This window comes from Vicugna pacos, chromosome 14, assembly GCF_048564905.1.
Source record: "Vicugna pacos chromosome 14, VicPac4, whole genome shotgun sequence".
Classification (NCBI taxonomy): domain Eukaryota; kingdom Metazoa; phylum Chordata; class Mammalia; order Artiodactyla; family Camelidae; genus Vicugna; species Vicugna pacos.
The window spans coordinates 3,029,455-3,057,387 of NC_133000.1; the positions used below are offsets into that span (position 1 = coordinate 3,029,455).

The following is a 27,933-nucleotide window of genomic DNA, read 5'->3' on the forward strand; positions in this document are numbered from 1 at the left end:
TTAAGTCATCTTTAATTTCCTTAGGCGGTGCTTTGTAGTTCTCTGTGTATAAGTCTTTCACCTCCTTGGTCAGATTTATTCCTAAGTATTTAATTTTTTTGGATACTATTTTAAGAGTGATTGAGTTTAAATTTCTCTTCTCGGTACCTGCATCAGCCAGCCTGCAGGTCTGTGTTGGGTCCCCCTAGACGTGGCCTCACCCTCCTGCTGCTTGTCTTCCTTGAGTCCCATTTCTGCCACTGGGCTCCAGGGACCATCCCAAGCTGCCTCTTAGAGCTTGGGACTATGGTGAGAAGCACCAATATCTGGGACATGAGATTGAGTTCGACAGCCTTACACGTGTGGCATCAGAGCTCAGATGTAGGATGTTCCAGAGAGGGTAACTGTCCAAAAGGCCTGGACCACTGGCCCTATGTCAGTGCAGTAAATGAAGAAGAAGAAGGAACACAGGGGTCAGAGGGGCGTTGGTCCAGCCATGGACTCACTTATTAAATAGATATGTATGGTAATTCAGTTATTTTTAGATTTCAGACTCATAGGTTAGATGTTTGCATATTACAAGCTCTATTGATATTAAATGCTTTTTAAAGCTTTCTGTATGAAGCTTTTTTAAGGTGCTGCAATTTTTGAAACGTTCAGGATAACTGACTACTATAAGAAAAAACGTGTAATGTTTTATCTTAGTGCTTTTTTTTGGTGGGGGTAGGTAATTAGATTTATTTACTTATTTATTTTTAGAGGAGGTACTGGGGGTTGAACCCAGGACCTTGTGCATGCTAAGCATGCACTCTACCACTTGAGCTATACCCTCCCCCTGTTTCAGTGCTTTTTTAATTAAAGAAAATCTCTTTTGTAAAATATTATCTTTAATGAAAAAATAGAAACCTTCGCAAATGAAATCACATATATTGGTTTATGCAACATTAAGAAAAAACTTACGAAGTCTTGTATACTTTATTTTGGTTAGTTAGTGTTTTTCCCTCTTACCCTCTTATGTGAGGCACTTCCTCAAACAGTGAGGAAGACTGTTTTAAGTGAAATTCCAACCCAGATTTGTACTTACTAATTTGAGTTTCAAAGCTTGAAAAAAGAGGATGAAATTCGGTGTTTCTGCCCATTAATCTTGTTACTGTATGAAAATTTTGCATAAATCTCATGCTTTGGAAATATAAATTTAGCTAATTAAAACATTTGAGCAAGAGAGAACTTGTTAGAAACAACAAGTTCATACTGTACAGCACAGGGAACTGTATTCAGTATCTTGCAGTAACTTACGGTGAAAAAGAATATGAAAATGGATATATATATGTTCATGTATGACTGAAGCATTATGCTGTACACCAGAAATTGACTCAACATTGTAAACTGACTATATTTCAATTTAAAAATATGTATGTATGTTTGTAAAAGAGAGAGAACTTGTTACCTTGTCCAGACTAGTGCCAGCTGCTTCAGTGTGGTCCATGGACAAGCAGCATCCACATTGCCAGGAGCTTGTCAAAATTCATGTTCTCAGGTCCCACCCCAGACTTCCCGAATCAGAATCTGTATTTTCGCAAGCTTTCTAGGTGATTTTGAAGCTCACATGAACACTGAGACTCAGTGATCTCCACCGGTGGTCTTCAGGCCTCCTTCTTAATCATGAGGACTGTCCAGATGGAATAGAGAAATTTAGGTGTTCAACTAGTGGAAATATTGTTACCATGTTACTCCCTCCGGCTCAGCTGAGCTCAGTTTACAAATCCATCCTGGAGACCCAGCCCCTCTTTGACAAGTAGGGCTGCCGAGCTCTGAGAAGGGAAGGGATTTGGTTTTGTTTGCTCAGATGATGCTGCAAATTGGAATTTAGAAACTCACTCTGAGACCAGAGCTTTCGTAAATGAAATAAATTAATGTGTGGTTATTAACCTTAGGAAAGTAGTTACCAAAGGTTTTACTTAAGTGTCGTAACTGTAGAAAGTGAGTTTTAGAATTTCAGGAATGCATATCCCATAAAATGAGGTACTCCAGGATACTGAATATTTTTAAACCAAAAGGAAGATTTGATTTTTATTTTAGAATCTATTATATTAGCCCCAAAATGTGGGTAGAATAGCTCTCCAGTTAATTAAAGATCTTTGAGTTTATGTTTTTATTCATAATGCACCAGCATAGGTTATGCAAGTGACCCAGCTCCTAGCTTGGCTCCAATATAGTCTGGAATTCTTACTATACAGGTTGAATCTATTATATGCTGGGAATACTTAAGTGTGGCATGTGATTCCAGGTCACAAATTAAGATTTAAAAAGAGCTAACTTTGGCCTACTAAATGATGACTCCATGATGACTTGGCCTACTAAAATCCTACATATGGCTGAAGTGTAGTGATGCCTATTCAGTTCTGTAGAAATTAGCTGTTTGACATCTATTTTGAACCCCTGGTGTATGTTAGAATTATGTTTTCTCAAGGCATTAACAGCTGAGGGCATAATAAATCCTGGATGAGCGTTTCATGCTTCCAAATCACTGGGATATGACTTGGTTTATATACTGCAGCCAGGTTTTCTCTCCATTTTTGCTTTTGGGGAAATGCAGCTGTTGAACTTTCATAGATTTTACTTTAAGCATTAGAATCATGACTTCAGACCTATGCCAAGGCATAATGAAAATGGCAAAAGATAAAGAGAAGATTATAAAGGCAGCAAGAGAAAAGTTAAGAGTTAGTTACAAGGGAACCCCCATGAGACCAGCTCATTTCTCTACAGAAACGTTGCAGTCCCGAAGGGAGTGTCAAGATACAGTCTAAGTCCTGAAAGAGAAAAAAGTGCAACCTAGGATACTCGACCCAGCAAGATTGTCATTTAAAATAGGAGAGAGAGGAAATTTCTCAGACAAGCAAAAATTGAAAGAATACAGCAATATTAACCCTATCCTAAAAGAAATATTGAAAGACCTTCTATAAACAGAAAAGAAGTAAGAATCCATAGAAAAGAGAAAATCACAAGGAACTGTGATGATAAATACAATGAACAGCAAAAGAACAAACATGAAGATATGAAAGAGGACATGAGAACCCTGAAATGTTGGGGAGGGGAGTAAGAATCACGACTTGACCTACTTGAGACCCAGATCTCAGAGAGGCAAATGCAGTTGAATGTATTTGACCGGCTACTGTCTCATGTTGGCTGACTACCTGCTAAACCCCCTAAAAGAAAAGCAAGAGCCTCAAACTCAGATTTGCCCAGCAACTTCCCTGTTCCACCACCTCAATGCTTTAACCTCCCACGGCACCATGTTCACGTGGCTGAGCATCTGCCCCACAGGCTCCCTTCTCTCCAGCACTTGTCAGGTCACTTTGCTTGGTCATCTGGGTGGCACATAGAACCTCAAGGAGCTGCAGCCTCAGGCCGGCCCAGTGCTGCTGGCGTGTCTGTTCATACTCCCTTGTGAATCTTTGTGGATGCAGAAGAAGAGTTGGAGATGAAATGATGGCACCGTTGGGTGGAGAACCACTCCAGTGGGTGAATGATGGTCCTTGAAGAGTGATTAATTTGATTGTGGAGAGAAATGATTAATGCGTTCACGGTTCCTTACTGTCCTACTAATTCCTTTGTAAAGCCCCTAGATTAGGAGAAAATTGAAGAGTTTCTATTGAGTAGGTAAAGTCAAACAGTTTCAAGTATTATGTCCTAACGACTTAGCAGATTTTTGAAACAATAATGCACATAAATGGAGAGAAGTCGTACTTCATTTCTTTCATCCTGAAGCGCCCATAATCATTGCCAAGCTACATTGTGGTACACCTGTAGAGCACTGTTCATCTTCTCGGCCTTGGCCTGAGACCAGATGCTGCCTCCCTCACTTCCTGTTCCATGCTGACCTTTCCCAAGGCATTTGCATTTAATCCTAGTAGCCATGAAAACTCAGCTTCACAAAGTTAGATCTTGCAGTAGATCATCGCAAGGAGTGTCGTGTGATCTAATGCTGAAACTGTGAGCTACTTCCGGCCAGTGTTTTGCACCACCTGAGAGACACTGCGTGTTTCCCTTGAGTGTTTGTCATTTCCCACTGTGGTACCCCAGGGCCACGCACACAGTCTGGGAACCATGGGTCAGCGCGCAGTTCTCAGGACTGTCCAATTTTCTTTCCAACCAGTGGAGGTTTTCAGGCGAGATAGGAGATCACATTTGTTTCACATCTGCTTGTTAACATACGTTTTCACATAAACATATCACAACCATCTCATGAGGTGAGTGGTTATCACTTTCCCCATTTCATTGATGACAGACAAGGACTCACAGAATGGTTTCCCTGTTTAAGTTGTTAGTCGAGGGCCCAGGAAAAGGTTACGCTCAGCCCTTTACATTTGAATTCTCCATCGTTTTCTCTATACTGTGATCTCTGCTTCTATTGAGTTCAAAAATGAAACGGGAAATCACATTTGTGTAGCAAATTAGAATTATGGGCTGTGTCTGCCAATAAGAAATTTAATGAGAAAGAGGGATGTTAGGATCAGCCCCTTGGATCCAAGTAGCAGTCACATGGACTTGGAGGGAACAGATACAGTTTATATCCCTGTACATTAAAACTGCTTAATTGCTAGCATGTGGTTGAATGAAAGCTCACTGATACCTGACAGTAGTGCTTCCAGTAATTTCCTTTTAGGCTACGTTAAAGTAAGTCTAGCATGTGCTGCCAGGGAGATGGTGATCTGTCTGATTCTGCTCTCAGCTGTCTAGAAGATCCTCCTTGGAAGCTGTTTTTAAATTCTGCAGCTCGCCGATTAAATGACTAGGGCAGAAGACCTGACCGAGCCCCGGACCCCGGGCTTAGGGGAAGGGGGTGATGGGTGTCCTCGTACGTCAGCCTTGTTAAGATCTGGGAGAAGAGTTCCGCTGGTTCTCTTCTGACCCAGAGGACATAATTCGTACTTTCGACTGTGCTTATCAGTAACCAAAAACATACTCCCAGTTTTCAGCAGTTGCAGCTGCCCCAAGGAAGCAGTAAATCCCCATCACTGAAAATCCCTGTGAAAATGACAGGAGAGGCAGTAGGTCACCCGGCGTGGCTCCCACAGCCGCTTCAGCCCTTCCGTTCTGTTTTCCCGGCTTGCCCATTGTCATGTCTTTGTAACACTTGTGCTTCAATTCAGCTTACGTCTCACCAAACACTTTCTTCCAGGCTTGGTCAAATTTAAGTCTTCTGCTGGAAAATGCATTTTTCTGGTTTGGAGCTCATATGAGAGGTTCTGTGGAGAAAGTCCTTGAGTGTCCCTCCCAGGTTACACGTGCAGCCCCCACATGGGTGTAGTGGAGTATCTCCGGGAAACCCAGAAGGGTCTCTTGCTCTGGGGGGGTGTGTGTGTGCGTGCACGTGTGCGCACGAGTGATTCAGGGATTTACCTGTAAACTTCACAAACCAGTTACGGGCTTCCTTGTTTAAAATTTAGGCTAGATCAGTCCTGATCAGCAGTTTGACAATGAACCCAGTCTCATACTCTGAACAAACACATCTTCATAATTAGTGTTGCTGGCTTTTTTATTTTTTTAATGATTGTGTAACAGTTTAGCATTTTTTAAAATATTGCTGTGCTTTAGACCCCAGAGATTTATGTTGGCTCTTCTTCCCCGACGGCCTGAAGGCTTATGGAAAATACCCACCTTCTTTTGACTCCCTGTGGAAACCAGCCCTCCTAGGCACAGGCTGCCTCTCCTTCTCCTTCTGCACAGCTCAGGTTAAGTCAACCCGCTGCCCTGGGACTCTCCTTAAATCCTCCTGCCTGGCCGCCCTTCAAATGCGGTCTCCACCTCGGGGTGGATGTGATGCGGTTTCCTCCTCTCCTCTCACACTGGTCCTCTTTCTGCACTTCCCCGGCCCAGCTGACAGTCTCCCTTCTCTGAAGGCAGGTTTTGTAGGAAACTCCCTCGCCAGCCCTGGGGTTAGGTATGATGCACGACGAAGCAAAAATGAGGTCTGTGCTGGATTTCTGATTTATTGAGAACTTATACCCTAAGACCTCGGCCGCCAGCCTCACTGCCTTTGTCATTCAGGAGGGCACACGCGCCCCCGAGGAGTTTGCATGCCCAGCTCCCGCCGCGCAGAGTGATTTACAAATGGGCTTGTGTTTTCCGTTAGTCTTGACTTGTGTATTTCATCTGCGAAGCTGGCAAACACTTGAAAGCCACAGGCTACTGTTTTCTGAAAGCTGCTTTGCACAGGAACGTAAAACGTATGTATTGAATTTGGAAAGTGTCCAGGAACTGCCCTTTTAATGCAGCTAAATGTAGATCACAGCTGTCTCCCCTGGAAAGACGCAGAGAGCCGTAATTTCTCCTTCTCCCCTACAGGGTCTCTCCGCTGCAGAAGTCGGAGATAGTGGACGTGGTGAAGAAGCGGGTGAAGGCCATCACGCTGGCCATTGGGGACGGGGCCAACGACGTCGGGATGATCCAGACAGCCCACGTGGGGGTGGGGATCAGCGGGAACGAGGGCATGCAGGCCACCAACAACTCGGACTACGCCATCGCACAGGTCAGCCGCGTGGCCGACTGCCATCCCATCTGGTAGACAGGATCTGCTGGGCGGGAAAGGCCTGGCTAGTGTTTGACTTGCAGTCCGGCCCCTGGACTCTGACATCCCTCCGGAGGCTGCATGTCAGAGAAACCACCAGGGTGCTTGGGTTTCTCTGCAGTCTTGATCTTGCGCAGTGACGAGGCCCCGTCCTGCCGCTTGAGTTTCTTTTGCCGGCTGTGGGGTTGGCTGAGCTTTGTCATTCCTGACACATGGGGCTCTGGTCCTATGATGATAACCTCTTACGCTCAGATCTGCCTCTGCTGCACGTGCTTTTCCTGTGCCATCCTGTGCCCGGGGACGGCTGTGCCCATAGCATCCGTTCTCAGCCTCCGCTATCCCGGTACCTCCTCTGCTCCTCCAGAAGGTGCTGGCACCCTCTCCCATTAGGGATTTAAAGTCAGGGGCATCAGCAATTTACAGCTGTCGCCTGGGACTGCCAAGACCACTGCTGTCAGGTGAACTCTAGGGGCATGAGCCCTGGATTTGGGGGTGGTCCCCCTGCAGTCAGCAGCCTCTGGCACTTCAGCCACGCCCAGCCTGCTCCTCTCTGGATGGTACTTTGCAGCATAGGCTCCTGACATCCGTCATAGATCCTGTTCTGTTGACCTGAGGACGAGAGAAATGTCTACTCCTCGCTGACAGCCCCAAAGTGAAAGAAAGTCACCAACCGCCTGCCCCTCAGGGTACATATCTAGACCATTTATGGCACTCAACCCTCCAGAAAATCTAGACATCACAGAGAACACGGACCGTTGCCTCCTGTCTCTGATTGCAGCGCGCTAGGATTAAGTGCCCGCTGTTTGCTAGGTAGCTAGGGTTCCCCCTTGTTCCGCCAGAGTTTGGTCTTTTGAAGAATGTGTTAACCTTAATCACATGTGCACAAGGAATAATGGCTTTCCTCTCCTTCAAGCTGGAATCGGGGGCTATATAGAAAACATGGAAGAGCTTGCAGCAAGCCCAGGGCCACGGGCTGGTCCTCTGTGGCTCTGGGGCCCCATCTCCCAGAGGGCTCTGCCCAAGATCACATCTCAAATTCCCTCCCAGCTCTCAGTTCTCCAAACACAGGAGGAACTACAGAATCCTCTTGGCTCCAGAAAGTGCATGAAATCAATCCTGTTCCTTTCTTGATTTCAAGTAAACCCTCAAGATGATGGCTAACGCAGGTAGGAGAAGGAATTCTGAGTGTACAGGTGGGGAAGCTGGGGCTCCTTCACAATAGGTGACCTGCTGCAGGTCCCAGCTCCCAGGGTCAGAGAACAGCAGACCTGCCTGTGACCCTGGGGCCCAGCCCTGTACACCTGCCCGTATACTTTCCCCAGTCAACTGCCTGGAGGCCCGTGGGACTCACCCTTCCTGCAGGCTGTCAGCAACTGGAGATGTTACACACCCAGCGTTATTACATACTTGAGTTACAGCCCCATGTGCTGGACAGGATCATGGGAGGTTTCCTAGGAGTTCCACGCAAATATTTGTCTGTCTTTTTCTTTTAAAATGTCTAGGGAGGGGAGGCTCTACGACCTGCTTTACTGAAAAGGTACCAATAGGATGTGGGATCTGAGCAATTGCTCCCTTCAAGTCAAAGGTAAATCAAAATTAGAAGCAAATCAAAATCCAGGAAGAGTGGAGAGGAGACCAGGGCTTCCTAACTGTCTAAGGGGCTGTTTTGCCGGTCCAGCCCCAGGAACTGATGAATGGCCCTGGGCCTGCTGTCCCTCCCGTCCACCGTCCTGTTCCTGGTTAGGTGGCGGCCCGTGGTTTCGGGGCCCTCCACCCTCTGCCTTCATTACGAGGCAGGAAGTGCCACCGTTAGAGGAGTTCCTTTGCCCCCGATGAAATGAGGAATGCCTTCAGTTGAAGGGGCTCCCTGGGCTTTATCTGCTGCTTTTCATGTGGGTGAAAATGTTATTGATCGAGTTTTGGAGAAAGTGCCCGAGAGAGTTACCTACAGCAGGAAAAAAGTGAGCTCAAAGACCGGTCCTTGGGGAGATGGTGAAGGAGGCCGAGCTCTGGTTCCACGTCTTCCCGGCTGCCCAGGCTTTTGTCTGCAGGGACAGCCCCTGGGACTGACGGCCTTCCCGTGGGGTGTGGGGCCCCCAGCCCTCAGCTGCCTGTCTCCCCGGGAGAGTCACTCCTGCCCCCGACCTTCTGCAAGTCTTCTGAATGACCTCATGGAAAGAGCGTTTTGATTTAGGATATTTTTTTTTCTGAAGGCAACTGCTACAGCGCCCAGGCAGGGCCTTCCAGATGGTTCCAGCAGATGTTCCCGTGCCCACTGAGGTCCAGCGCCGGGGGACCGGGTCAAACACAGACTTCCTTTCTGTTTGTTGAGCTGGTTATTTTATGATTCCCCAGCCCCCTTTGGAATCCTTGATGAGCCTTTATGGGGAGTTTATTTTTCCATATGCACCCACTCCTGCCGTCCTGAAGTCTCATTCAGCTTTTGGAGTCCGTCGACGGGCCGTCTGCCTGTCCCTGATCTGCAAGACCTCGCTGAGATGTGTTTCATGTCGGATTGAGCCGCCCCTCCTGAGGGCTGATGGAAACGAGTATGTGGCTTCCTCTAGGAAAAAAAAATTAAGAAAAATACTATATACTCAGCCAGTCTTTCCTTCCCACAGAGAGTTAAATATAATTTCAAAAGTCATATGAAATTAACAGGAAGTTTACAATAGCGAAGAATGCCTAGTACCTGTGGACGTTCTCAACACAGCCGACTTCCCTCTCCTGGGAGGCTAATGTAATTTGAGTTGGCGGACCGCCCCGCGACTTGGAATGGGAGGTCAAGTCCAAGTTCAGGGCAACCAAGCGTGGGGACTCGGCGCCAAGCGAGGTTGACTGAGTGCACAGGAACTGTGAATTGAAACCGCGTTGCCCCTCGCAGTGCAGTCTCGCCAGAGCGCACACAGGCTGGGCCACAACGCAGCACAGCTCACCTCCCTCCCTCCGGCTCCGTGCTCACGCTCTTGAGGACCCTGATGAAACAGGGCACAGACAGCAAGGCCAAGCTAAGGGGAGGGCGAGGAGATGTGGTTGGAGTGGTGTCCAAAGACCCCCTGCCCCCAGGACGATCCAAGTCTTTTGTTGGAATATTGCTGAGTATCTCAGACCGCAAGAGCCCAGCGGTCACGTCACTCTCAGAGCAGCATCAGCTGCATGCTGGGGCTTTGTTCTGATGGGCGGCTGCACGGCCCTCCAGCGAGAGGGGCTCTGCTCTTGTTGCTGGCCAAGAAGTGGGAAGGAATGGGCGTGGAAGTGGCAGGCAGAGTGTGTGTCTGTGTGTCTGCTTCTCTGCATCTCTGCGGGTGTCGCTTTTAACCTGCAGGCTGCCAGTGGGAACAGGTGGCATGTTTATGTGCACCCCTGGTGCGCGAGTGTCCCCCTCCCTTGATGCTGTTGTCACCGCGAAATCTGTGATTGAATAGTAGCCTCTGATTCCCACTGTACTTTCCTTCCAGCTCTGATCTGTCACCTTCTCTTTATAATCAGGATCCTTAAAAAGCATTTGCATAAATTAGAGTTTCACAAGAATAGCCATTCAAACTCCAGCTGCGTATTGGGGAAAATGATGAGACTGGGGAGGGTAGAGCTCAGTGGTAGAGCGCATGCTGAGCATGCACGAGGTCCTGGGTTCAGTCTTCAGCATGTCTAATGAAAAATAAATAAACCTAGCTACCCCCTCCCCCCAAAAAAGTTTTAAAAAATAAATTTAAGAGGGGATTTCAGTCATTCTCACCTGGTCTGAAGGCTCTGCCTTTGCTTTCCTGAAGTGACTGGTTTTCTCAGGTCACGTGCAGAATCTGGTTTCCTCCATGACCTTACCTGTCCTCTTCTCCGAGAGACATTCTGTGACTCTGGTTCCTGACTGATGGGCCCCTCTGGATCCCGTTTCTTTCCTTTTTCAGTTTTCCTACTTGGAGAAGCTCCTGCTGGTTCATGGCGCCTGGAGCTACAACCGGGTGACCAAGTGCATCCTGTACTGCTTCTACAAAAACGTGGTCCTCTACATCATCGAGGTGAGCAGGGGGAGCGGGGCCTTTACATCATCGAGGTGAGCTGGTGGGGGCGGGGCCACTACATCATCTCGGTGAGCGGGGGAGGGGGGGTGGGGCCTCCTTACATCATTGAGGTGAGCCAGGGAGGGCCTCTACATTATCATGGGGGGGTCCTCTACATCAGCGAGGTGAGTGGGGGGTGGGGCCTCCTTGAAGAGGAGGGCTTTTCTCAGAGGGTAATTTCAAGGAAAGGTTTTTGTCCGTGTACAATGCAAAAGGTGCTCCTGGGACGTCTTAACAGCCTGACCCACACACACCTCATTGAAGCCGGGGACACATTCCAGATCCAGGTTCTCTGGATCCAAAGCCAGGAGCCCCCCGCCACCTTCTCCACACCGCGTGCCCTCCCTCCTCCGTCTCCCTGACAGATGGGTGGGTGGGGACACCCTCTCCTCTGCGTGTTCCCCCTGGCCCTCCTCCCCTGGGTGGTCAGAACCTGGGGAGCTGCAGTGGCACCTTTCCTGGCGGGCCCTGAGACTGTCCAGTTTTCTTTACTTGCATGAAAAGGTTTCTTGCTGGATTTCTCCTGGAACTGCAGGTCTCCAGAGCACTCACTGGTGCTTCTAGGATGTTTGGATGCTATCACTTCAACTGGGAGGATGTGGGAGTGAGTGAGGAGTAAGCCAGGAATGTAATTAAAAAGATCTCAATGAACTCCTTGAGTTGGCAGCCTGTTTTTCAAGATGCTGATTCAGTTACAAGTAAAATCAAGGTGCTTGCTCTAGGGGTGGAGGGGCCAGGGACCAGTGGAAAAGGCATTTCATGCTCGGTCAAAGTGGGAGCGCCAGCCACCTCGTTCCTCCTTTTCAGGAATAGCTCTGCTATAAAGGTGCGATCGTCATGACTAAGAGGTTTCCAGACGTGTGTAGGAGAGCGGAAGCAGGCAGCCACTCTGTGGGGAGCTGGGAAAGCAGTGGTGATTATGTGTGGTGCCGGCATCTCATTCTGTAGTGAGTGACTTTGTGTCTGATTTCCCTCAGCTCTTGGCAGGAAAAACAGCTGAGGGGGCGCAGTTCAGCCTTTTCTGATGTGGTCCCTGAAAACACTCAGCTCAGATCACTTGACAAGCTGTTTGCTCATGTGGCTGTGCCGGACCGCTCCTTCACCACGTGGTCTGTCCTTTCTTATTGAATATTCGGATCGGACATCCAGGTTCATGCCGTGCCCTCTGTAACTAACACATAATTACTAACACGTAATTTCCCCAAGTTGTGCAGATTGTTCGCTGCACAAGGCTGTCACGCCAAGGGGGTAAGCAGGGCTGAGACGTAGCAAAACCTAGTCAAGAAGTTGCAGGTTTCTTACCTGCACGGAGGCGGCCACCTGGGGGGTGTCGTGCTGCGGTGCTCGGCTCAGCCACCGCCGGTCAGAACTGTCAGATGCTACGTGTCACGGATTTTGTGGTTTCTGTCTTCTTCCTGTCCGTGTTTTTACGATTCCCTTTTGAAACCTAAAGGTGTTTGTACCCCCACCCCCACCCCTAGGGCATTTTTGGCTTGTGTGATAGGAGTCACTCCTTAATGTCACCTGGGGTCATAGATAATTAGTGAGGATGGCCAAAGCGGGGGTGTTGGGGTCCCCGTTCCCACGTCCCAAGTTTCACGTGCGTTTTAAGCTCCCAGAGCTGAGGGCTTCTGAGTAATCTGGTTTTCCTCACAATCAGCAAATTACAGGTGGTCCAGACTCCTTATCAGGGCATCCTATGTGGAGCTCAAGCCTGAAGCTTCCCACAGCTGCCTTTGGGGACTTTCTTTGTCATTTACACCTACTATCTGCCCTTTCTCTTTTTTAAAAAAGAGCTTCAAGTGGGCTGAGGCGGAGACGCATACAGTTTCAGTCTGTCTGCAAAATTCTCTTTGGCATGAGGCCCTTGAGAGGCTGTGTAAGTCCCTCAAATTAATGTCTCAATTGTGGTTGAGCAGCAGGACTTCAGCGGTCTTTCGGAAGCAGCCTTGTAAAACATTCTTTATGAAAGTAAAACTAACTAAAGGAATAGAGTATCTCCACTGCTCTGAGCCCAGTGTCCTGCTTCATATCGCCAGGCGATGTTCATTTTAAAACCAAGAAAAAACCCTTGACTGAGCCCAGACAGTTGGAGTGTTGACTCAGACAGCGGCTACCACTGCCAAGTAACCTGTGTGGCGTCCGTGTGTGCACTTCAAGGATCGTCCTCCTTGCGTGCTGTTTTGGTGTGTTTTGAGCTGAAAGAGCCAAGATTGTTGTAATTTGATCTGCTCATTTGCAGCGCAAATAGTTTTGTGTTCTAAAGGTTACGTTGTAGTTAATTACTTAGGTGAGAATGAGTTAAATGTATTCCATATTTTTCTTAAATGGTTTTCTTGTAACTCAAGGAGAAACCCTTTGCAATAGGCAGTGAATTCTCATCTCAAATGTCCTCTGCTATATATGTAACTATCAGTCATTTAAAATGACAGATTTAACTGAAGAAAGAGAATGAAGCTGGAGGAGTAACCCTTCCAGACTTCAGACAATACTGCAGAGCTACAGTAATCAAAACAGTGTGGTATTGGTACAAAAACAGACGTGGATCAATGGAACAGAATAGAGAGCCCAGAAATAAACCCACAAACCTTTGGTCAACTAATCTTCGACAAAGGAGGCAAGAACATACGATGGAGTAAAGACAGTCTCTTCAGCAAATGGTGTAGGGAAAACTGGACAGCTGTGTGTAAATCGATGAAGTTACAACACTCCCTCACACCATACACAGAAACAAACTCGAAATGGCTTAAAGACTTAAACATAAGACACGATAAACCTCCTAGAAGAAGACATATGCAAAACATTCTCTGACATAAATCTAAAAAATACAAATTTAAAATTTGCCAATTAAAAAAAATACCATGTGTGGATATGTACACATATGTATAGTCTGAGCAGTTGCTGTGAGGCTCATTATATGATTTGAATTAGCAATAAAGACTATGCAGAACCAGAGCCCAGGGGTAATGCAGGCTGTGCGCTTAGCGTACTAGCCCGTGGACCAGGACTCCTCTGTGGAGGGGTGCCTGGCGCACTCATTGCAAGATGCGTCACAAGCTGAAAGCCCCTCCACCCCTACCCCAAGTCCCCTTACGTGTGTGTATTCTTTTCTGAGCTTTCTCTCTCTGTTTGTAGAGACTTTCACACATACAGACAGTTCAGTGTTTTTACGTCCCTGTCATCGTGTCTTGTAATACATGCTGCAGTTTGTGTTTTACTTACAGTGTATTTTGACGTCATCTCCCATCACTGCACAGGGACCCATCACATGCTGTTTCACAGGATGGTGTCCTCCAACCATCCAGCCCCATACATGGTGCGCCGCATAGAATTCATTCAGGCTGTTGTAACTATTGGTGCAAGCGACTGAAAAGTAGGAACAGAACGATGGAGTCAGAGACTTCATGGTGGCCCTATTAAAGATAAAACTAATAACGTATTCGACCTTTGTTTTCCATCCCCTCCGATAACTGCCTTAATTCAGTGCTTTTTACCGGGATGAAAGCAAAGACCACTAGCTTTGCCCACTCAGCTGTCTGCGGTGCAGCTGGGGCGAGCTTTCTGAAGCATACACCTGACCAGCTCCAGTGTCTGGCTCGGTGTCTGGAACATAGGTGCCCAAATTGTTGGCGGTGCGTGAGTGAATGAATTCCACTACTCTTTTCAAAGTCTTCAAGGGTTCCTGTGTCTTTTGATGAAATCCCATCTCTCCCTCGCGCCCTCTGTGATCTGGATCCTGATGGTCACCAGCCCCGTTTCCCACCACATCCCTCCTGTTTTGTTTTTAATCAGTGTTATTGAGGCATAGTTAACACACAGTAAGGTATGCCATTTTTAGGCGTACAGTTCTAGGAATTTAAACTGGGTTTTTATCATTAGAGACTAACTGGCAGTTTCCTGTCCACCTCCCACAGATGGTGACAGACAAGAACGTGCCAGTTCCAGAGACGGTGGCCATGATGGGTGCACAACAGTGTTGGTGTGCCACTGAGCCGTATGCTTAGAAATGGTTCAGATGGTCAACTTCATGTTGTGGGTTTTCACCACCACTCCACAATGTTTTAACATTCAAAAAGGTGACAAGCACTTACTGCCCTAGTCACCTTGAGGGAAACGGAAAATGTGCCTCAGACCATGTGCTTTGGGAAGCTCACTGAAGGCTTGAAAGACAGACTTTGCATGTAGTTTTGTTTTGTGTTAAAACCAATTAAATGCTAAGCGACTAGATGGACCGTACTTCTCGGGAGGTGGAACCCTGCTGTGGGCTAGACTGGGAGAGACCTCTCCATCACCTGGGCAATTCCTGTTTTGTGCTGCAGGTTACAATTTTAATTTTAATACATTGGCAGGGAAACTGTTTCAAGTATGAATTCCCGTCGGGCAACGTGAAAATGGGAATCAAGTAGAAGGGGCGGCATTCTGGAGAGTGCTCTTCTCCCCTCGTGGTCCTCATTCTCCACGTGAAGTGCTCTTGGGCTGCGGCGTCCAGGTGGGCAAGATGGGGCCATGGCCCTTAGAATTGGAATCTCTTAGGGGATGCGGTAAGGACTCCCACCACTCAGTCCCAGGCTGGGTGCTGGCTTCCAGGAAGACGCTTGCCATGAGGACTCTTGGAAGTGGTGCTTCATGGCCAGGAGGGTGGGGGGCTCATGAGTTAAGACCTGAAGGACGAGGAGGAGGTGATAAGGGGAGAGGCTGGAGGAGAGGGTTGGACCACCGTGCCAGGGGGAGTCTGCACCTGCGTTTCCCATTCCCCTCTCTGTCCATCCCAGCTCTGTGATGAACGCTGGCAGTCAGTAAACAATGGGGAAGAGGTGCACTTTGTTGGTTTTTAATTGAAGTAGTCAGTTACAGTGTGCCAATTTCTGATGTACAGCATAATGTCCCAGTCATACATACTCACACATATATTCATTTTCATGTTTTCATTAAACATTATTACAAGATACTAAATATAGTTCCCTGTGCTGTACAGAAGAAATTTGTTTTTGATCTATTTTTGTATATAGTAGTTAATATTTGCAAATCTCGAACTCCCAGATTAATGTTTTCCCACCCCCTTTCCCCAAGTCTGAGTTTGTTAGTGTCTTTTTTTTCCTTTCTCTTTCTGGCTCACTTCACTTGGAATGACGATCTCCAGGTCCATCCATGTTGCTGCATACAGCGTTATTCCATTCTTTTATGGCTGAGTAGTGTTCCATGGTGTATATATACCACATCTTCTTTATCCAGTGATCTGTTGATGGACATATGGGCTGTTCCATGTCTTGGCTATTGTACATAGTGCTGCTGTGAACACTGGGGTACATGTATCTTTTTGAATTAGAGTTCCCTCCAGATATTTGCCCAGGAGTGGAATTGCTGGATCATATGGTAAGTCTGTTTTTGGCTTTTTAAGGAATCTCCATACTATTTTCCATAATGGCTGCACCAAAGTGCCTTCCTACCAACAGTGTAGGAGAGTTCCCTTTTCTCCACACCCTCTCCAGTGTTTCATTTGTGCACTTTTGAATGATGGCCATTCTGACTGGTGTGAGGTGATACCTCATTGTAGTTCTGATTTGCATTTCTCTGGATAATTAGTGATGTTGAGCATTTTGTCATGTACTTATTGGTCATCTATTTGTATGTCTTCACTGGAGAATTGCTTGTTCAGGTCTTCTGCCCATTTTTGGATTGTTTTTGTTGTTGTTGTTATTAAGTTGTATGAGCTGTTAATATATTCTGGAAATCAAGCCTTTGTCAGTCTCATCTTCTGCAAGTATTTTCTCCCATTCCGTAGGCTATTGTTTTGTTTTGCTTTGGTTTCCTTTGCTGTGCAAAAGCTTGTAAGTTTAATTAGGTCCCATTTGTTTATTTTTGCTTTTATTTCTATTGCCTGGGTAGACTGCCCTAGGAGAGCACTGCTAAGCTTTATGTTAGAGAATTATTTTGCTTACGTTTTCTTCTAGGAGGTTTATAGTGTCTTGTCTTATATTTAAGTCTTTAAGCCATTTCAAGTTTATTTTGTGTATGGTGAGAGGGGGTGTTCTAACTGCAGTGATTTATGTGGGGCTGTCCAGTTTTCCCGACACCACTTGTTGAAGAGACTGTCTTTTCTCCACTGTATGTTTTTGCGTTTTTGTCAAAGATTAATTGACTGTAGGTCATGGGTTTATTTCTGGGCTCTCTATTCTGTTCCATTGAGCCATGTCTGTTTTTGTGCCAGTACCATACTGTTTTCATTACCGTAGCTCTGTAGAATTGTCTGAAGTCTGGGGGGTTTATTCCTCCAGCTTCATTCTTTTTCTTCAGTAATGCTTTGGCGATTCTGGGTCTTTTGTGATTCCTTATAAATTTTAGGATTATTTGTTCTAGTTCTGTGAAAAATGCCCTAGGGAATTTGATAGGGGTCACATTAAATCTATAGATTACTTTGGGCAATATGGCCATTTTAACAATATTAACTCTTCCAATCCAAGAACATGGGATATCTTTCCATTTCCTTAAGTCATCTTAATTTCCTTAGTGTTTTGTAGTTCTCCTTATATAAGTCTTTCACCTCAGGATGCCTACTCTCACCACTTTTATTCAGTATAGTATTAGAAGTCCTAGCCACAGCAATCAGGCAAGAAAAATAAAAGGGATCCAGATTGAAGGGGAAGAGGTTGAATTGTCACTATATGTGGATGAAATGATACTATATATAGAAAACCCTAAAAACTCCACAGAGAAACTACTAGAACCCATAAAAGAATTCAGCAAGTTAGCAGGAGACAAGAGGAACATACAGAAATCAGTTGCATTTCTTTACACTAACAATGAAATATCAGAAAAAGAGAGTAAAGAAACAATCTCTTTTAAAATCGCATCCAAAATAATAAAACACCTAGGAATAAATGCTGAGGTTTTATGTTGCAGCAGGAAGGCGTCTGCAGAACGAGTCAGACATGTGCTGAGGAATGTTCTCTCCAAGCCTGGTTGTTTGCCACCCGTCCTGAGAGCTGGGAGTTTGTTAGCAAAAGGCACGGGGGCGAGGGGGCGGGGGAAGCAGTGGTGAAGCCAGAGAGGTCTTAGCAGTCTTCAGGGATGCCCCTGCCAGACACCCGATCACTTTGAACTTCATAAAAATAGACTCTTACTGCCTCTTCCATGTGACACTCTGTGCTTTTTTAATGATGTTTTTGCAGCTGCTGTACCTTATAGGAGTGTCATAAAGATCCAACATTCTAAAAAAAAGAAGTATTTAGGCATTGATGTTTTAAAAATGGAGTCTAAGTCTCCATCAAATGTTTAAACCTCCCTGGAATTAAAAAAAAAAAGCCCAAGTCTAAAAACAAAATTTAAGCGAAGGACTCACGGGCCCCATGTAACGTTTGAGAAGTCGGCTGTGTCCCTTACTCCAGGTGCCCAGTCTTCCCTCCACCTGGTGAGTCCGCAAAAATGACCCAAACCCAGCGAGGGGTCCAGGGTGTCACCTCTGCGTCAGAGCTCACATATTCCAACTTCCTTCTCTTCCTCGAGGCCCTCCTGCCTTCAGAGACAGCACCACCCAATGCAGTACCAGGCACTTGTCTGTTCACCAGATCGCTGGTGACTCCCTGAGGTCAGGGACTGGACCCTTTTCCAGCAGTGCCTCAGGAGACAGAAAATCTATTGAGTACGTTTCAGCAGAGGCCAGCCCGTAAGACTCTGTTGGGCTTTTTGTTTTGGGGGGTCTTAGTTTTTAGAATATAAAAGATTACGTAAGTAGCACATTATGGCACTTGTCTTGCCTTTTAGGAAACGCCTTTCTGACCTAACTTAAATCTGTCCTGATGGAATCTTCACACAGAGAGCTATACCCCCCAAGTATTAGAAGATTAATCTGGTTTCCAGATTGTTTAATCTCATCTTTTGAGAGAACCAAGGGTAATTTTGACTGCATTCTGGAAGCACATTCCTACTTACGCTGCTTTTTGTTTTGGCTGAAACTCACAAATAGATTTTCATTCTTGTGCAGTTGATTTTACCAGTGAGGTTTTTTTTTTCTCCTATTGATGTTTCTTACCATTGCATCTGTTTATATTGAATTCCTGTATTTTCTCTTGTTCTTTCTTCAGTAGAGACCAGGATTCCTAAAACTTCTGAAACCAGATTTCCTTTCATTTTTACGATTAATTTTGAGATGGCGTCTCTGCAGACGACGCCTGCCCATCCTAGTTCATCTCTGGACACCCAGGGAGCTCTCCAGGCTGCGCTGGACCGAGGTGCCTTCTGGGGGGGGGGCCTGAAAACACCACCTGCTCCCTCCTGGTGTACAAAGCGGATGGGAACTGTGCCATCCACAAAGATAAAGTCAGTGTTTCTGTTACCAAAAGGGGAAGGGAAAAGACCCCAGTTCTTATCTTACCCGAAAGATAAGAATTCAGATGGGAGGTGGAGTGTTGTGTAGAGAAGATTTTAAAGGATTTATTAGTGAAAGGAAAGTGCACCTCCAAGAGCGGGAGGCGGGCTGACCCACGGGCGGAGGGCAGTGGTCTTCGGTCCCCTGTCTTACTCCCTCGCTTAGAGGTGGTATCTTGTTGATTGGCGGCTCTTGCCGCTGGAGCGCTTAGTCATGCTTGTCCCCTTGGCGCTTGTCCTTGCCCGTTTGCACACAGAAAAACCCACAGGGGAGCCTAAACCGCAATGTTAAGTATGTTACCGTGAGCACTGGGTCATGTGTGGTTAGGTCCCTGCTGGACTCTGCGCGGTCGTGGCTGTCGGGTTCTAACTGGTGTCTTGCTGGTGCTCACTGAGAGGAAGTGAAGCCCCTTTATGCTGGAGGTGGGCAGAACACCATCTTCCGGACCATCCTCCCTCTCCTCCATCTGTCTGCCCGGTGCCCCCACTTCTCTAACTACCAAACACTTCCAGGTGGTAGAGTTACACCGGCTGCCTTCAAGGTGCTGTGGAATTCACCTGCTTTGGAACCCTCCACCCTGAGAGCAAGTTGCTGTGAGATTGAGGATGAAAACAAATTAAGTGTCCTGGGTTCACATTGCTGTCCTCGTGGCTGAGCAGATTTTAAATCTCTAAAAGTCAGGGTGCATTTTGTGTATCCTGACTTCTCTGGTTGGGGAGAAGACCTACCAGAGAGACCTACCCCAGAAGGCAGGGCTATAAACCCTTCCTGTGCTGTTTGATGGGTCGTGGTGAAGGCCACCCGCGTCTGTTTATGGTATCATTGGCTGACGTCTAACGAGCATTTGACGCACTTTTTCTGAAAGTGTCTTGCTGCTTGACCCCTGCGTGCATCTTGGAGAGACTGGCGGGAAACTCACCAGAGGGAAGCTGTGTAGCAACTGGGGGTTCTTCTTCCCACCTGAGTGGCACCAAGCGTATGGCCGTGGTTTTCACGTGGGTCTCCTGGGCCCACCTTTCAAGTAGTGCTTCCCAGAATCAGCGCGGCCACAGACTGACGGGAGCGGCGTACGTACACGTGCTCTTGGGGTGGAGGTGGGGGCTTTTCTCCCTCTTTCTGTTTGTGTGGGTTGATAGAACTCCGTCTGTGATAGAAATTCCTGGGGACTTCCCTCGGGAGCTCACAGGACGCCTCCTCCTGGTCAGCTGCCCCTATAACCAGAGCCAGCGCCAAGCCTCACCTGCCTCCAGCTGAGTCTGCGCAGGTAGGAGTCCTGACTGTTGCTGCTGCTGCTTCTCTGTTTTTTCCCGCTTCAGTAGCATCTGTCACACGGTGAACCCCACGAGTGCTGCCGCCCACGTCGGAAAACGCTGATCAGTGGTTTTAAACATTCAGCAGCGATGGAAGGAAAAACCCTAAAATCTACTTAAAACAATTAAATCTTTGTTGTTGCTAATCAGGTTGCTAGAATGAATTCTAAAGAATACAGTTAATATTTAAAATCAAGTTTTTCTGCCAAATTACAAAAAAATATTTAGTTTAAACATTAGTCAAAAAGATGTACTATTTAAAATGAACTTAAATGTACTGAAGTTACAGTAGGAAAAGTACCACTGTAAAAGTCAACATGAATGAACAGGAAGACCTTCCCCACTCCTGGCCAAGAAGAAATATGTACATGCACGTGGATGTACATATACGGACGGACGTACCTACATATGTGTACACATCTGTCTGTGTCATGTATCACAGAGTGTCAGAATGATTATTTACTTAAACAAGGAAATGCTGAAGATCATAAGAAAATATTTATAAGAGAAGAGAGCCTGGAAGTTTTGAAAGTAAAAGTGTCAAGAGGGATTGGTCATACCAGATGTTAAATGTAGTGTAATCAGCAGAACTGAAGAGAGAATAAAAAACGGATGCAGATGCAGCTGGATCTCTGAGTTGTGATAAAACTGGCACCTGAAAAATGGGTGGGACAAAGATAGTTTCCATAAATGCTGATGGGCACCAAGGGGCCATGTAGAGGAAATACTACGCTGGACTCACAGTGCTTCGCCCTTTTCACCAAAATGAATTCCAGCTGGATTTGAGGTTGGTTGGTTGATTGAAAAGAATAGTCCATATTTTGGAAATGTAATGCAGTCACGTGGTTGGAAGCTTTGAAATTCCATCCGAAATTAAGGCGAACAGAACCTGCGTGGTCTCTGCTCTGTGTGCACTGTTACCCCCACCTCCGAGGGGTCCCTGGCCTGTCTTTTCAGCCCTTGTTTATGCAGATACCAGCTTATGTGATGGCGCACCCTCGTGCCTGCCTTTCTCGCTTGGAAGGCTGGATCCTGCAGACCTCTTCTGCACCCACGTTGGTGCCATGACAGTGAATCCTGGGAGCCTCTCCCCAGGGTACTAGAGGGCCGCCTCCACCTTTCTCCAATCACAGAGTGTTCAGTTAGGCAAATAGTTTATTTAACCAGTCCCCTATTGACGGACACTTGGGTTTTTTCCAACTTCAACATTTTCCTTCAACAAATTGTGCTGCAGTGTTGGGTAAATTCCCAGAAGTGGGACTTCCATGTCAAAGAGGCAGTGCATTAATAATTTTGATAAACACTGCCATTTTCCCTTGTAAAATATAGTCTTTGCATATTGGGGAGATTAGCCCGTGGTCAGTGGCATGAATTGCACACATATTATTTCTCGACGTACTGAGAGGCTGGAGTCATCCTAAACCGTGCAGTGCAGGTTGGGTTCTCGGGAAGGCGCGTCTGAGATGGAGCCAGCACGACGGATGTTTGCTGGGACGAGATCAGCCTGTATCCTTGGGAGGGATGGAAGCACGAGGGAAATGCAGGAACCCAGGTCAAATGGTGCCAGGAGGAGACCATGGCCTCTTGCTCTTGGTAGAGCCCAGCCGCAGACCCTGCTTCCAGGGACAGCATCTGAGCAGAGGCCATGGCTCAGGAGAAGTGGTTCCTGGAGAAGGAATCTGTCACCATTGCCTGGCACTCCTGCTGAGCAGTGGGGCCGTGTTCCCCTCCCCTGAGGCTGGGTGGACCCTTGTAACTGCCTGAAGCAAGAGACACCAGCTGACTTCCCAGGGTAGGACGTGAAAGGACGGCCCCCCCAGGAACCTAGGTGTCCTGGTGCAGGAAGGCCAGGCCGCGCGGAGCAGACACACACACAGCTTTCCGGCCAACAGGCTCTCAGGCCTCGGCCACCAGCCACACAAGTGAGCGAGCATCAGAGGACTCCTGCACCCAGCCTTCCAGCTGAACAGTGCAGATCTGTGAGCAAAACTCATATCGTCATTGTTTTGAGCCGCTAAGTAACTTAACCACAATCACTGGAACAAATAGTGATGCTGATTTTGATTTTAATTAATGTTTCACGGGGAAGGTAATGGCTCAGTGGTAGAATGCATGCTTAGCATGCAGTTTGTCCTAGGTTAAATTCCCAGTACGTCCATTAAAAATAAAAATTAATTAATGGCCCATCAGGCCAACAACTTTCTTTACCTCTTGGTTCCTGTTACTTTGAGCCAGTCCCTTTGGAGAATGCTGCATTCTGTGCAAGTGATAAAGTCACTGAAAAAGAGCCTTGTTACAAGGACCATGTCCTCAGAAGGCATAATGATCAGGCACCCGGTGAACTGCCCAGGGCCCTTGCTCCCTGGTGTCCTTTCTCCCCGACCTACCATGACACTGAAACTCTGTGTGTCCCCATGACAGAAAAGGACCAGGTTTCCTGTTGCCACACGAGTGTATGCAGTTGTCAGAACTCACAGGACTGGACATTGCAAAGGGCCTATTTTGCTGCAAGCAAATTATGTCTGCAAATAAATAAAAATAAGCAGAGAGAGATTCTAGTTATTGCTTCTTGATATTTAAATCAGGCCAAGTTGTCACATCTGGTGGGTGCAGGTAGGGCTCAGTGGTAGAGCACGTGCTTAGCATGCACAGGTTCCTGGGTTCAATCCCCAGTACCTCTGTTAAAAATAAATAATAAGGTACTAACTACTATATATAAAACAGATAAGCAACAGGTTTATACTATAGCATAAGGAACTATATTCAATATCTTACAGTAAACTGTAATGAAAAAGTATGAAAAGGAATATATGTGTGTACATGTATGACTGAAACATGATGCTGTACACCAGAAATTGACACAACAGTGTAAACTGAGTGTACTTCAGTAAAAAAAGAATGCAAATTTTAAAAAAAGGTTTTGTAAATTATAAAATAAAAAAATAGATAAACCTAATTACCTCCCCCACAAGAAAAAAAGTTTTTTAATTTGTTAAAAAAGAGAAACCTTTCGCTTACATTGGAGTTCCCCCCTCTCCTCCCCCTCCCTCCGTCTCCCTCCCTCCCCTTCTCATAACCCCACACATCTTCTCAGACTCACTTTTGATGATTAGGCCTGCTAAGAGGGATCTGTACATCCATGCCTGAGTTTTGATTCAACAGATAGAACTGTGATCCAGAGTGTCAGTTCTGTACCTTATAAACCTGGGACTTTGGTCTCCTTGAGGACACTTGAAGCCTGGGAAAGTTATGCGCACACTTCTTACGTGCCCAGGTGAAGTGCACCAGGGGACCTTCTCCTGTTCCCGTTCTTTCACCTCTGCGAGGTTACATGGTTCAGAAGTGTTCGGGTAGCAATTTACTTGGACACATTGGGCTGTCAGAGCTTCCTGTTCCTCCTTATTTCTAAGTTGTAAGAATATAGTTAAAGTGCCCATATTCCTATACATTTCCTTAACCTTCAAATATGAATATTAGAAGAAACCACAAACCACAACTCAGAAATGCCAGCGCCTTCTCTGCCACGTTAGCATATTTAGTCAGTTTCTCTTCCATCCCAGTCAATGACAGGCGAAGGGATTTCTTTAGGATGACAGGTTGTCAGCACACTGACATAGATTGTTTCAGATGTATATTTTTAGTGGGAATGAATGATTTTTAAGTGAGCTTTCTGAGAAGTATAATCATAGGGAGAAGGATTGTTACTCCATGTGTCAAACTTACCGAGTTCCTCCCTCCCCTTTTTTTTGCCTAACGGTCAACCTAATCAGTAATTATTAACAAGTGTTTTACAAAAGAAAAAGGCAATTTGGAGTTTGCTGAAAAACATTCCCACATCTACTAGAATAGACCTGTGGATAAATAGTTAAAGAAAATTTACTCAATCTTCTTGGCCCAAGATAGAGAAGAAAATTTTTTTAATAGTTTAGAATTTTTTCTGGTCCTTTATTAATATTTCATTACTTAGATAATGTTTGGGGAAAGGAACTTATCAAAAGCTTGATGGATGGAGAGGGCATGTATTTGTGAAATTGAACTAAATCTGGAGTCGATGGGATAATACGTCTGTAATGTATCTGTTTTAAGAACAGTGATCACTTCCTGAGATCCTGGATACTTTTTTAGGATCAGGGGCTCAATTGTGTGGTTATGACCCAGTTGCTACCTGGAGGTTCCGGAAATTATTCAGCAGGCAGGTCGTATGCAGTTTTCTGCCAGGACCACTTGGGACCACCTCGTTTGAAATGGCCACTGTGCCACACAAGGACGTGGCCTGCCTTTGCTTGGTTCCATGTGAACTGGTAAGATGTTAAAGGAGAGAGCTTTCAGGACACGGCCCCAGGGAGGGAAAACACCATGAAATGGATGAAGATGGTAAATTCTGTGTAGAGGAGAAAGCAGTTTTAATTTTTCTGGGGGAAATTATTCACAGCCACTAGGGACCTTGAGTCCTTCAACAACTGCCTACAAACAGCGTTGTTCCCCCTGCAGGGGCTTTAGTGGGGCTTTGTCACAGGAATTTGGAGACATCCTGTAGGAATGTGGGTCCAGCCCCATAGAACCGCGGCTCTGGGCCCCTGAGCTGCGCCCACGAGCTCTCAGGTCTCCATCGCCTGCCCACGTCATCTGGACCCCCTCCTGGCTGTCTGGGCGGAGACTTTAACCATCACCTTGAAGAAAGGAGGCCCCGGGGCCTTATGACCTCACTGGTCACAGGAATGAGAGAGGCCTGGAGTGGTCATATAAAATGATGGTATATAGTAAATCCAAAAAGAATATGAAAACAAAACATACTTGCATGTGCAAGTGCCACTCACAGCTTCACTTCTGACCCCTAGACTGTCCCCCGTGACCAGGTTGTGCCCTTGGTCTCAGCCTGTCAAATCCTGCTTTTTAGGGTGAAGTATGATGTGAGTGGGAAATCTTTTGACACTGTATTTGCAGTTACTGCCCTGCAGTCTATAAATCTGTGTCTAAAATCATGATTACTGGGCATTTTTAATGACCAAGAGAAAGCTTTAAGATAAATGATAATTTTTTAGACATATAAACTCAGCTATGCAAATATGTGTGCATATAAAACAAGGTCTGGAGGGCAGATAAGCCTACATTCACGTGCTCACATTTGAGTAAATGTGTGGATGACTTTTTATGTGTTTGACAGACATTTTTAAATGTTCAAAAACAGTATGTTGATTTTATATGCAGAAAAATGTCATTTTAATTTACTCGGATGTGAATAGATGCTCTAATGCAGAGAGCTGGGAGAAAGACACCAGAAGTTAGAGCCTACAAGCAGCTTGAAAACAGAATCACCCAAAACCCCACAGAAACAAAAGTAGGCCATTGCAGCAAAAATTAGGGTGATGTGAGTAAAGTGTCACTTAGGGAATCTTATATTATTACAGTAGCTTTTGCTGTCAATAATACAGGTTTATTTACAAACAGTTTCCCCTGAAAGATAAACACCATGAAATAGTTTTTCAAAATTTTTCAAAATGGCGCTCGCCTTGGCAGATGTTCATGAACTGTCTCTTCAAGAGTCTCGAGCGGACTCTAGGTGATTTATGCCTTTGCATGGGTTGAGGTCGAAACACACCAAAATAAAATAACAGCAACTTGGCTCTGCTGCAGGGTAAACAGAACAGCTGTGTGGTGAGAGCTCTCTCGGTCACTGGCTTCACTGCACTTCCTGAGTGTGAGGACAGGGCCCTCCCACGTGCACGTCTGCACCCAGGGGCACCCCTGTTCCCACCGCGGTCGGCTCTGCTGTCTCCCCTTGAGTTCTTCTCTGTTCATTTGCTTCTTTTTGGTTTGAAAATGTGCTTGTGTATTTAAAAGTTTATACTTAGTGGTGATGGGTCACAATGAGTGGTGTGTTTACGAAAAGCTCTAATCCAAATAAGGCTCTGTGATAACTAATGGAAGGAACAGCTATTTGGTCTCCATCACGTGTATACGCATAATTTGGGGGGTTTGATATATAGGTTGTCTTACTGTGGTTTTTATTCAGATTCTGTTTTCTGCTCGGTCCTTAGGTTTTGGGGGCCCACACTAGTGTGTCCGATGGCGTAACTGTTTAACAGCGTAGTTTCCAAGGGCCTGTTAGCTGTTTCGAGGCTCCTCATAATGGTGGATTTTTTTAAGTGCTAAAGTTCTATTGAACATTCCATGCCGAATTCCTTAAAAAGTAAAGCTCTTTATTTAATTAGAATCAAAAGAGGGAAACAGTGTGGAGTTCACGGCTGGATTCTGTTGCAGCAGGAGCGGGGCGTGTGCCCTGGGAACGCCTGCCTGGTTAGAGGCACTTGAGCCGTAGATGCTCACATGGTTTATGCAGGTTGGACTGATAACCAGTGACAACAAATCCCTCTTTGTTTTCCACGGTTAGTTTTATTTCAAAAACTTTCTAACGTGAGTGTCATTTTCCCTGTTGGTTTTGTGGAGGCTGCCATGTGCCCAGCTCAGGGTTCTTCCCCCTTGAGAATCTCTGATCCACGTACATGACAAGTGGTCACCATGTGTCGTATCACGTGCCTCAGACCAGCGCCAAACCGCGTCTGTTCCATTTGTGCTGCCCACAGTGGTGGTCGTTCCGCTGTGAAGACACTGACCATAAAATGTCTTGTGACTCACGTAACTCTGCAGCCCCCTCGGGGAGGCAGCTCTTATTTATGGAAATGTCGTCTGGTTCACTGAGAATTTCCTCAGTTTTCTGGGTGTGTTTGGGCACGAGGGACAGGGGGCAGGTGTCTGCACTTGGTGACTCGGTGCACAGGACCATCAAGGAGCCATGCACTTTGACGGAGCTCTTTGTCCACCAGGCCTGCTGAAGCTCGTTTCTCTTTTTTATAGATGGCGTTTAAAAATAATAATAATTGAGTGTCCAATCCTCAATGGGGAAAGACTTTCAATTTTGAATGCTTAGTAAGAAAATGATATCAAGTCGCTGCACATCAGAACAGTGCCTGAACGGAAGGGGATACAGTGAATGCTGGTCTTTAGAAGGAGGAGGCTGATCTGTTCACTTCACTACCTGTTGTGGCAGGTAGATGGCATTGACAGATGAGCTCCTGCCAGAGTCTAAATTCATAGGCGCACTCCCGTCCTACGTGGAGTCGTCCTGGCAGATGGTGGGATTGGGCATGGTGGAGCGTCATCATTTGAAAATAATTTTAAACAGGTCTCTCTCGCTGGAGGGCAGATGCAGACTGGAGGGAGGCAGAGGCGGGAGTCCAGGTGAGACCTGTTCCCACCCACAGCCGTGTGCCCTGAGCAAGGAGCTTCCCCGTAGGTATTTTCAAGGACTCCTTGCCCAGCAGCTCTCATGTTCGAGGACCTCAGCTGCTGGTCCGATGGCAGATGAAGCCATTTCAGGGCACAGCAGCATTGTCACCGCAAAGGACCACTCTGCCCCTTTGACCTTGGAGAGCAGAGTGGTGACTCTTCATGAAAACAGAATTTGGACATTCCCAGGAGAGCCTCCCGACCTTCAGGGAAATGCAACACATTTTCTGAAGGACTTTGAAAAGGTGCACTATTTTCCGATGACACAGTATGTTCTATGATAATTGTAGTCGCAGTAGCGGCTGGTCTGGTGAGCGTCTTTCTGTGTCCTCCACGGTCGTAAGTGCTTTACACATAGTAACT

General features: G+C 46.4%; 1 protein-coding gene across 2 annotated transcripts in view; it reads left to right on the forward strand.

The window, feature by feature from the left end:
- Positions 1-27,933, forward strand: part of ATP8A2 (ATPase phospholipid transporting 8A2) — a 420,398-nt gene that overhangs the window by 234,508 nt on the left and 157,957 nt on the right. For both annotated transcript variants that reach the window (XM_072976043.1, XM_072976044.1), the window contains 2 exons: positions 6,328-6,511; positions 10,456-10,566. In XM_072976043.1, the coding sequence (XP_072832144.1) occupies positions 6,328-6,511; positions 10,456-10,566 (295 nt within the window). The remainder of the gene's footprint in view (positions 1-6,327; positions 6,512-10,455; positions 10,567-27,933) is intronic.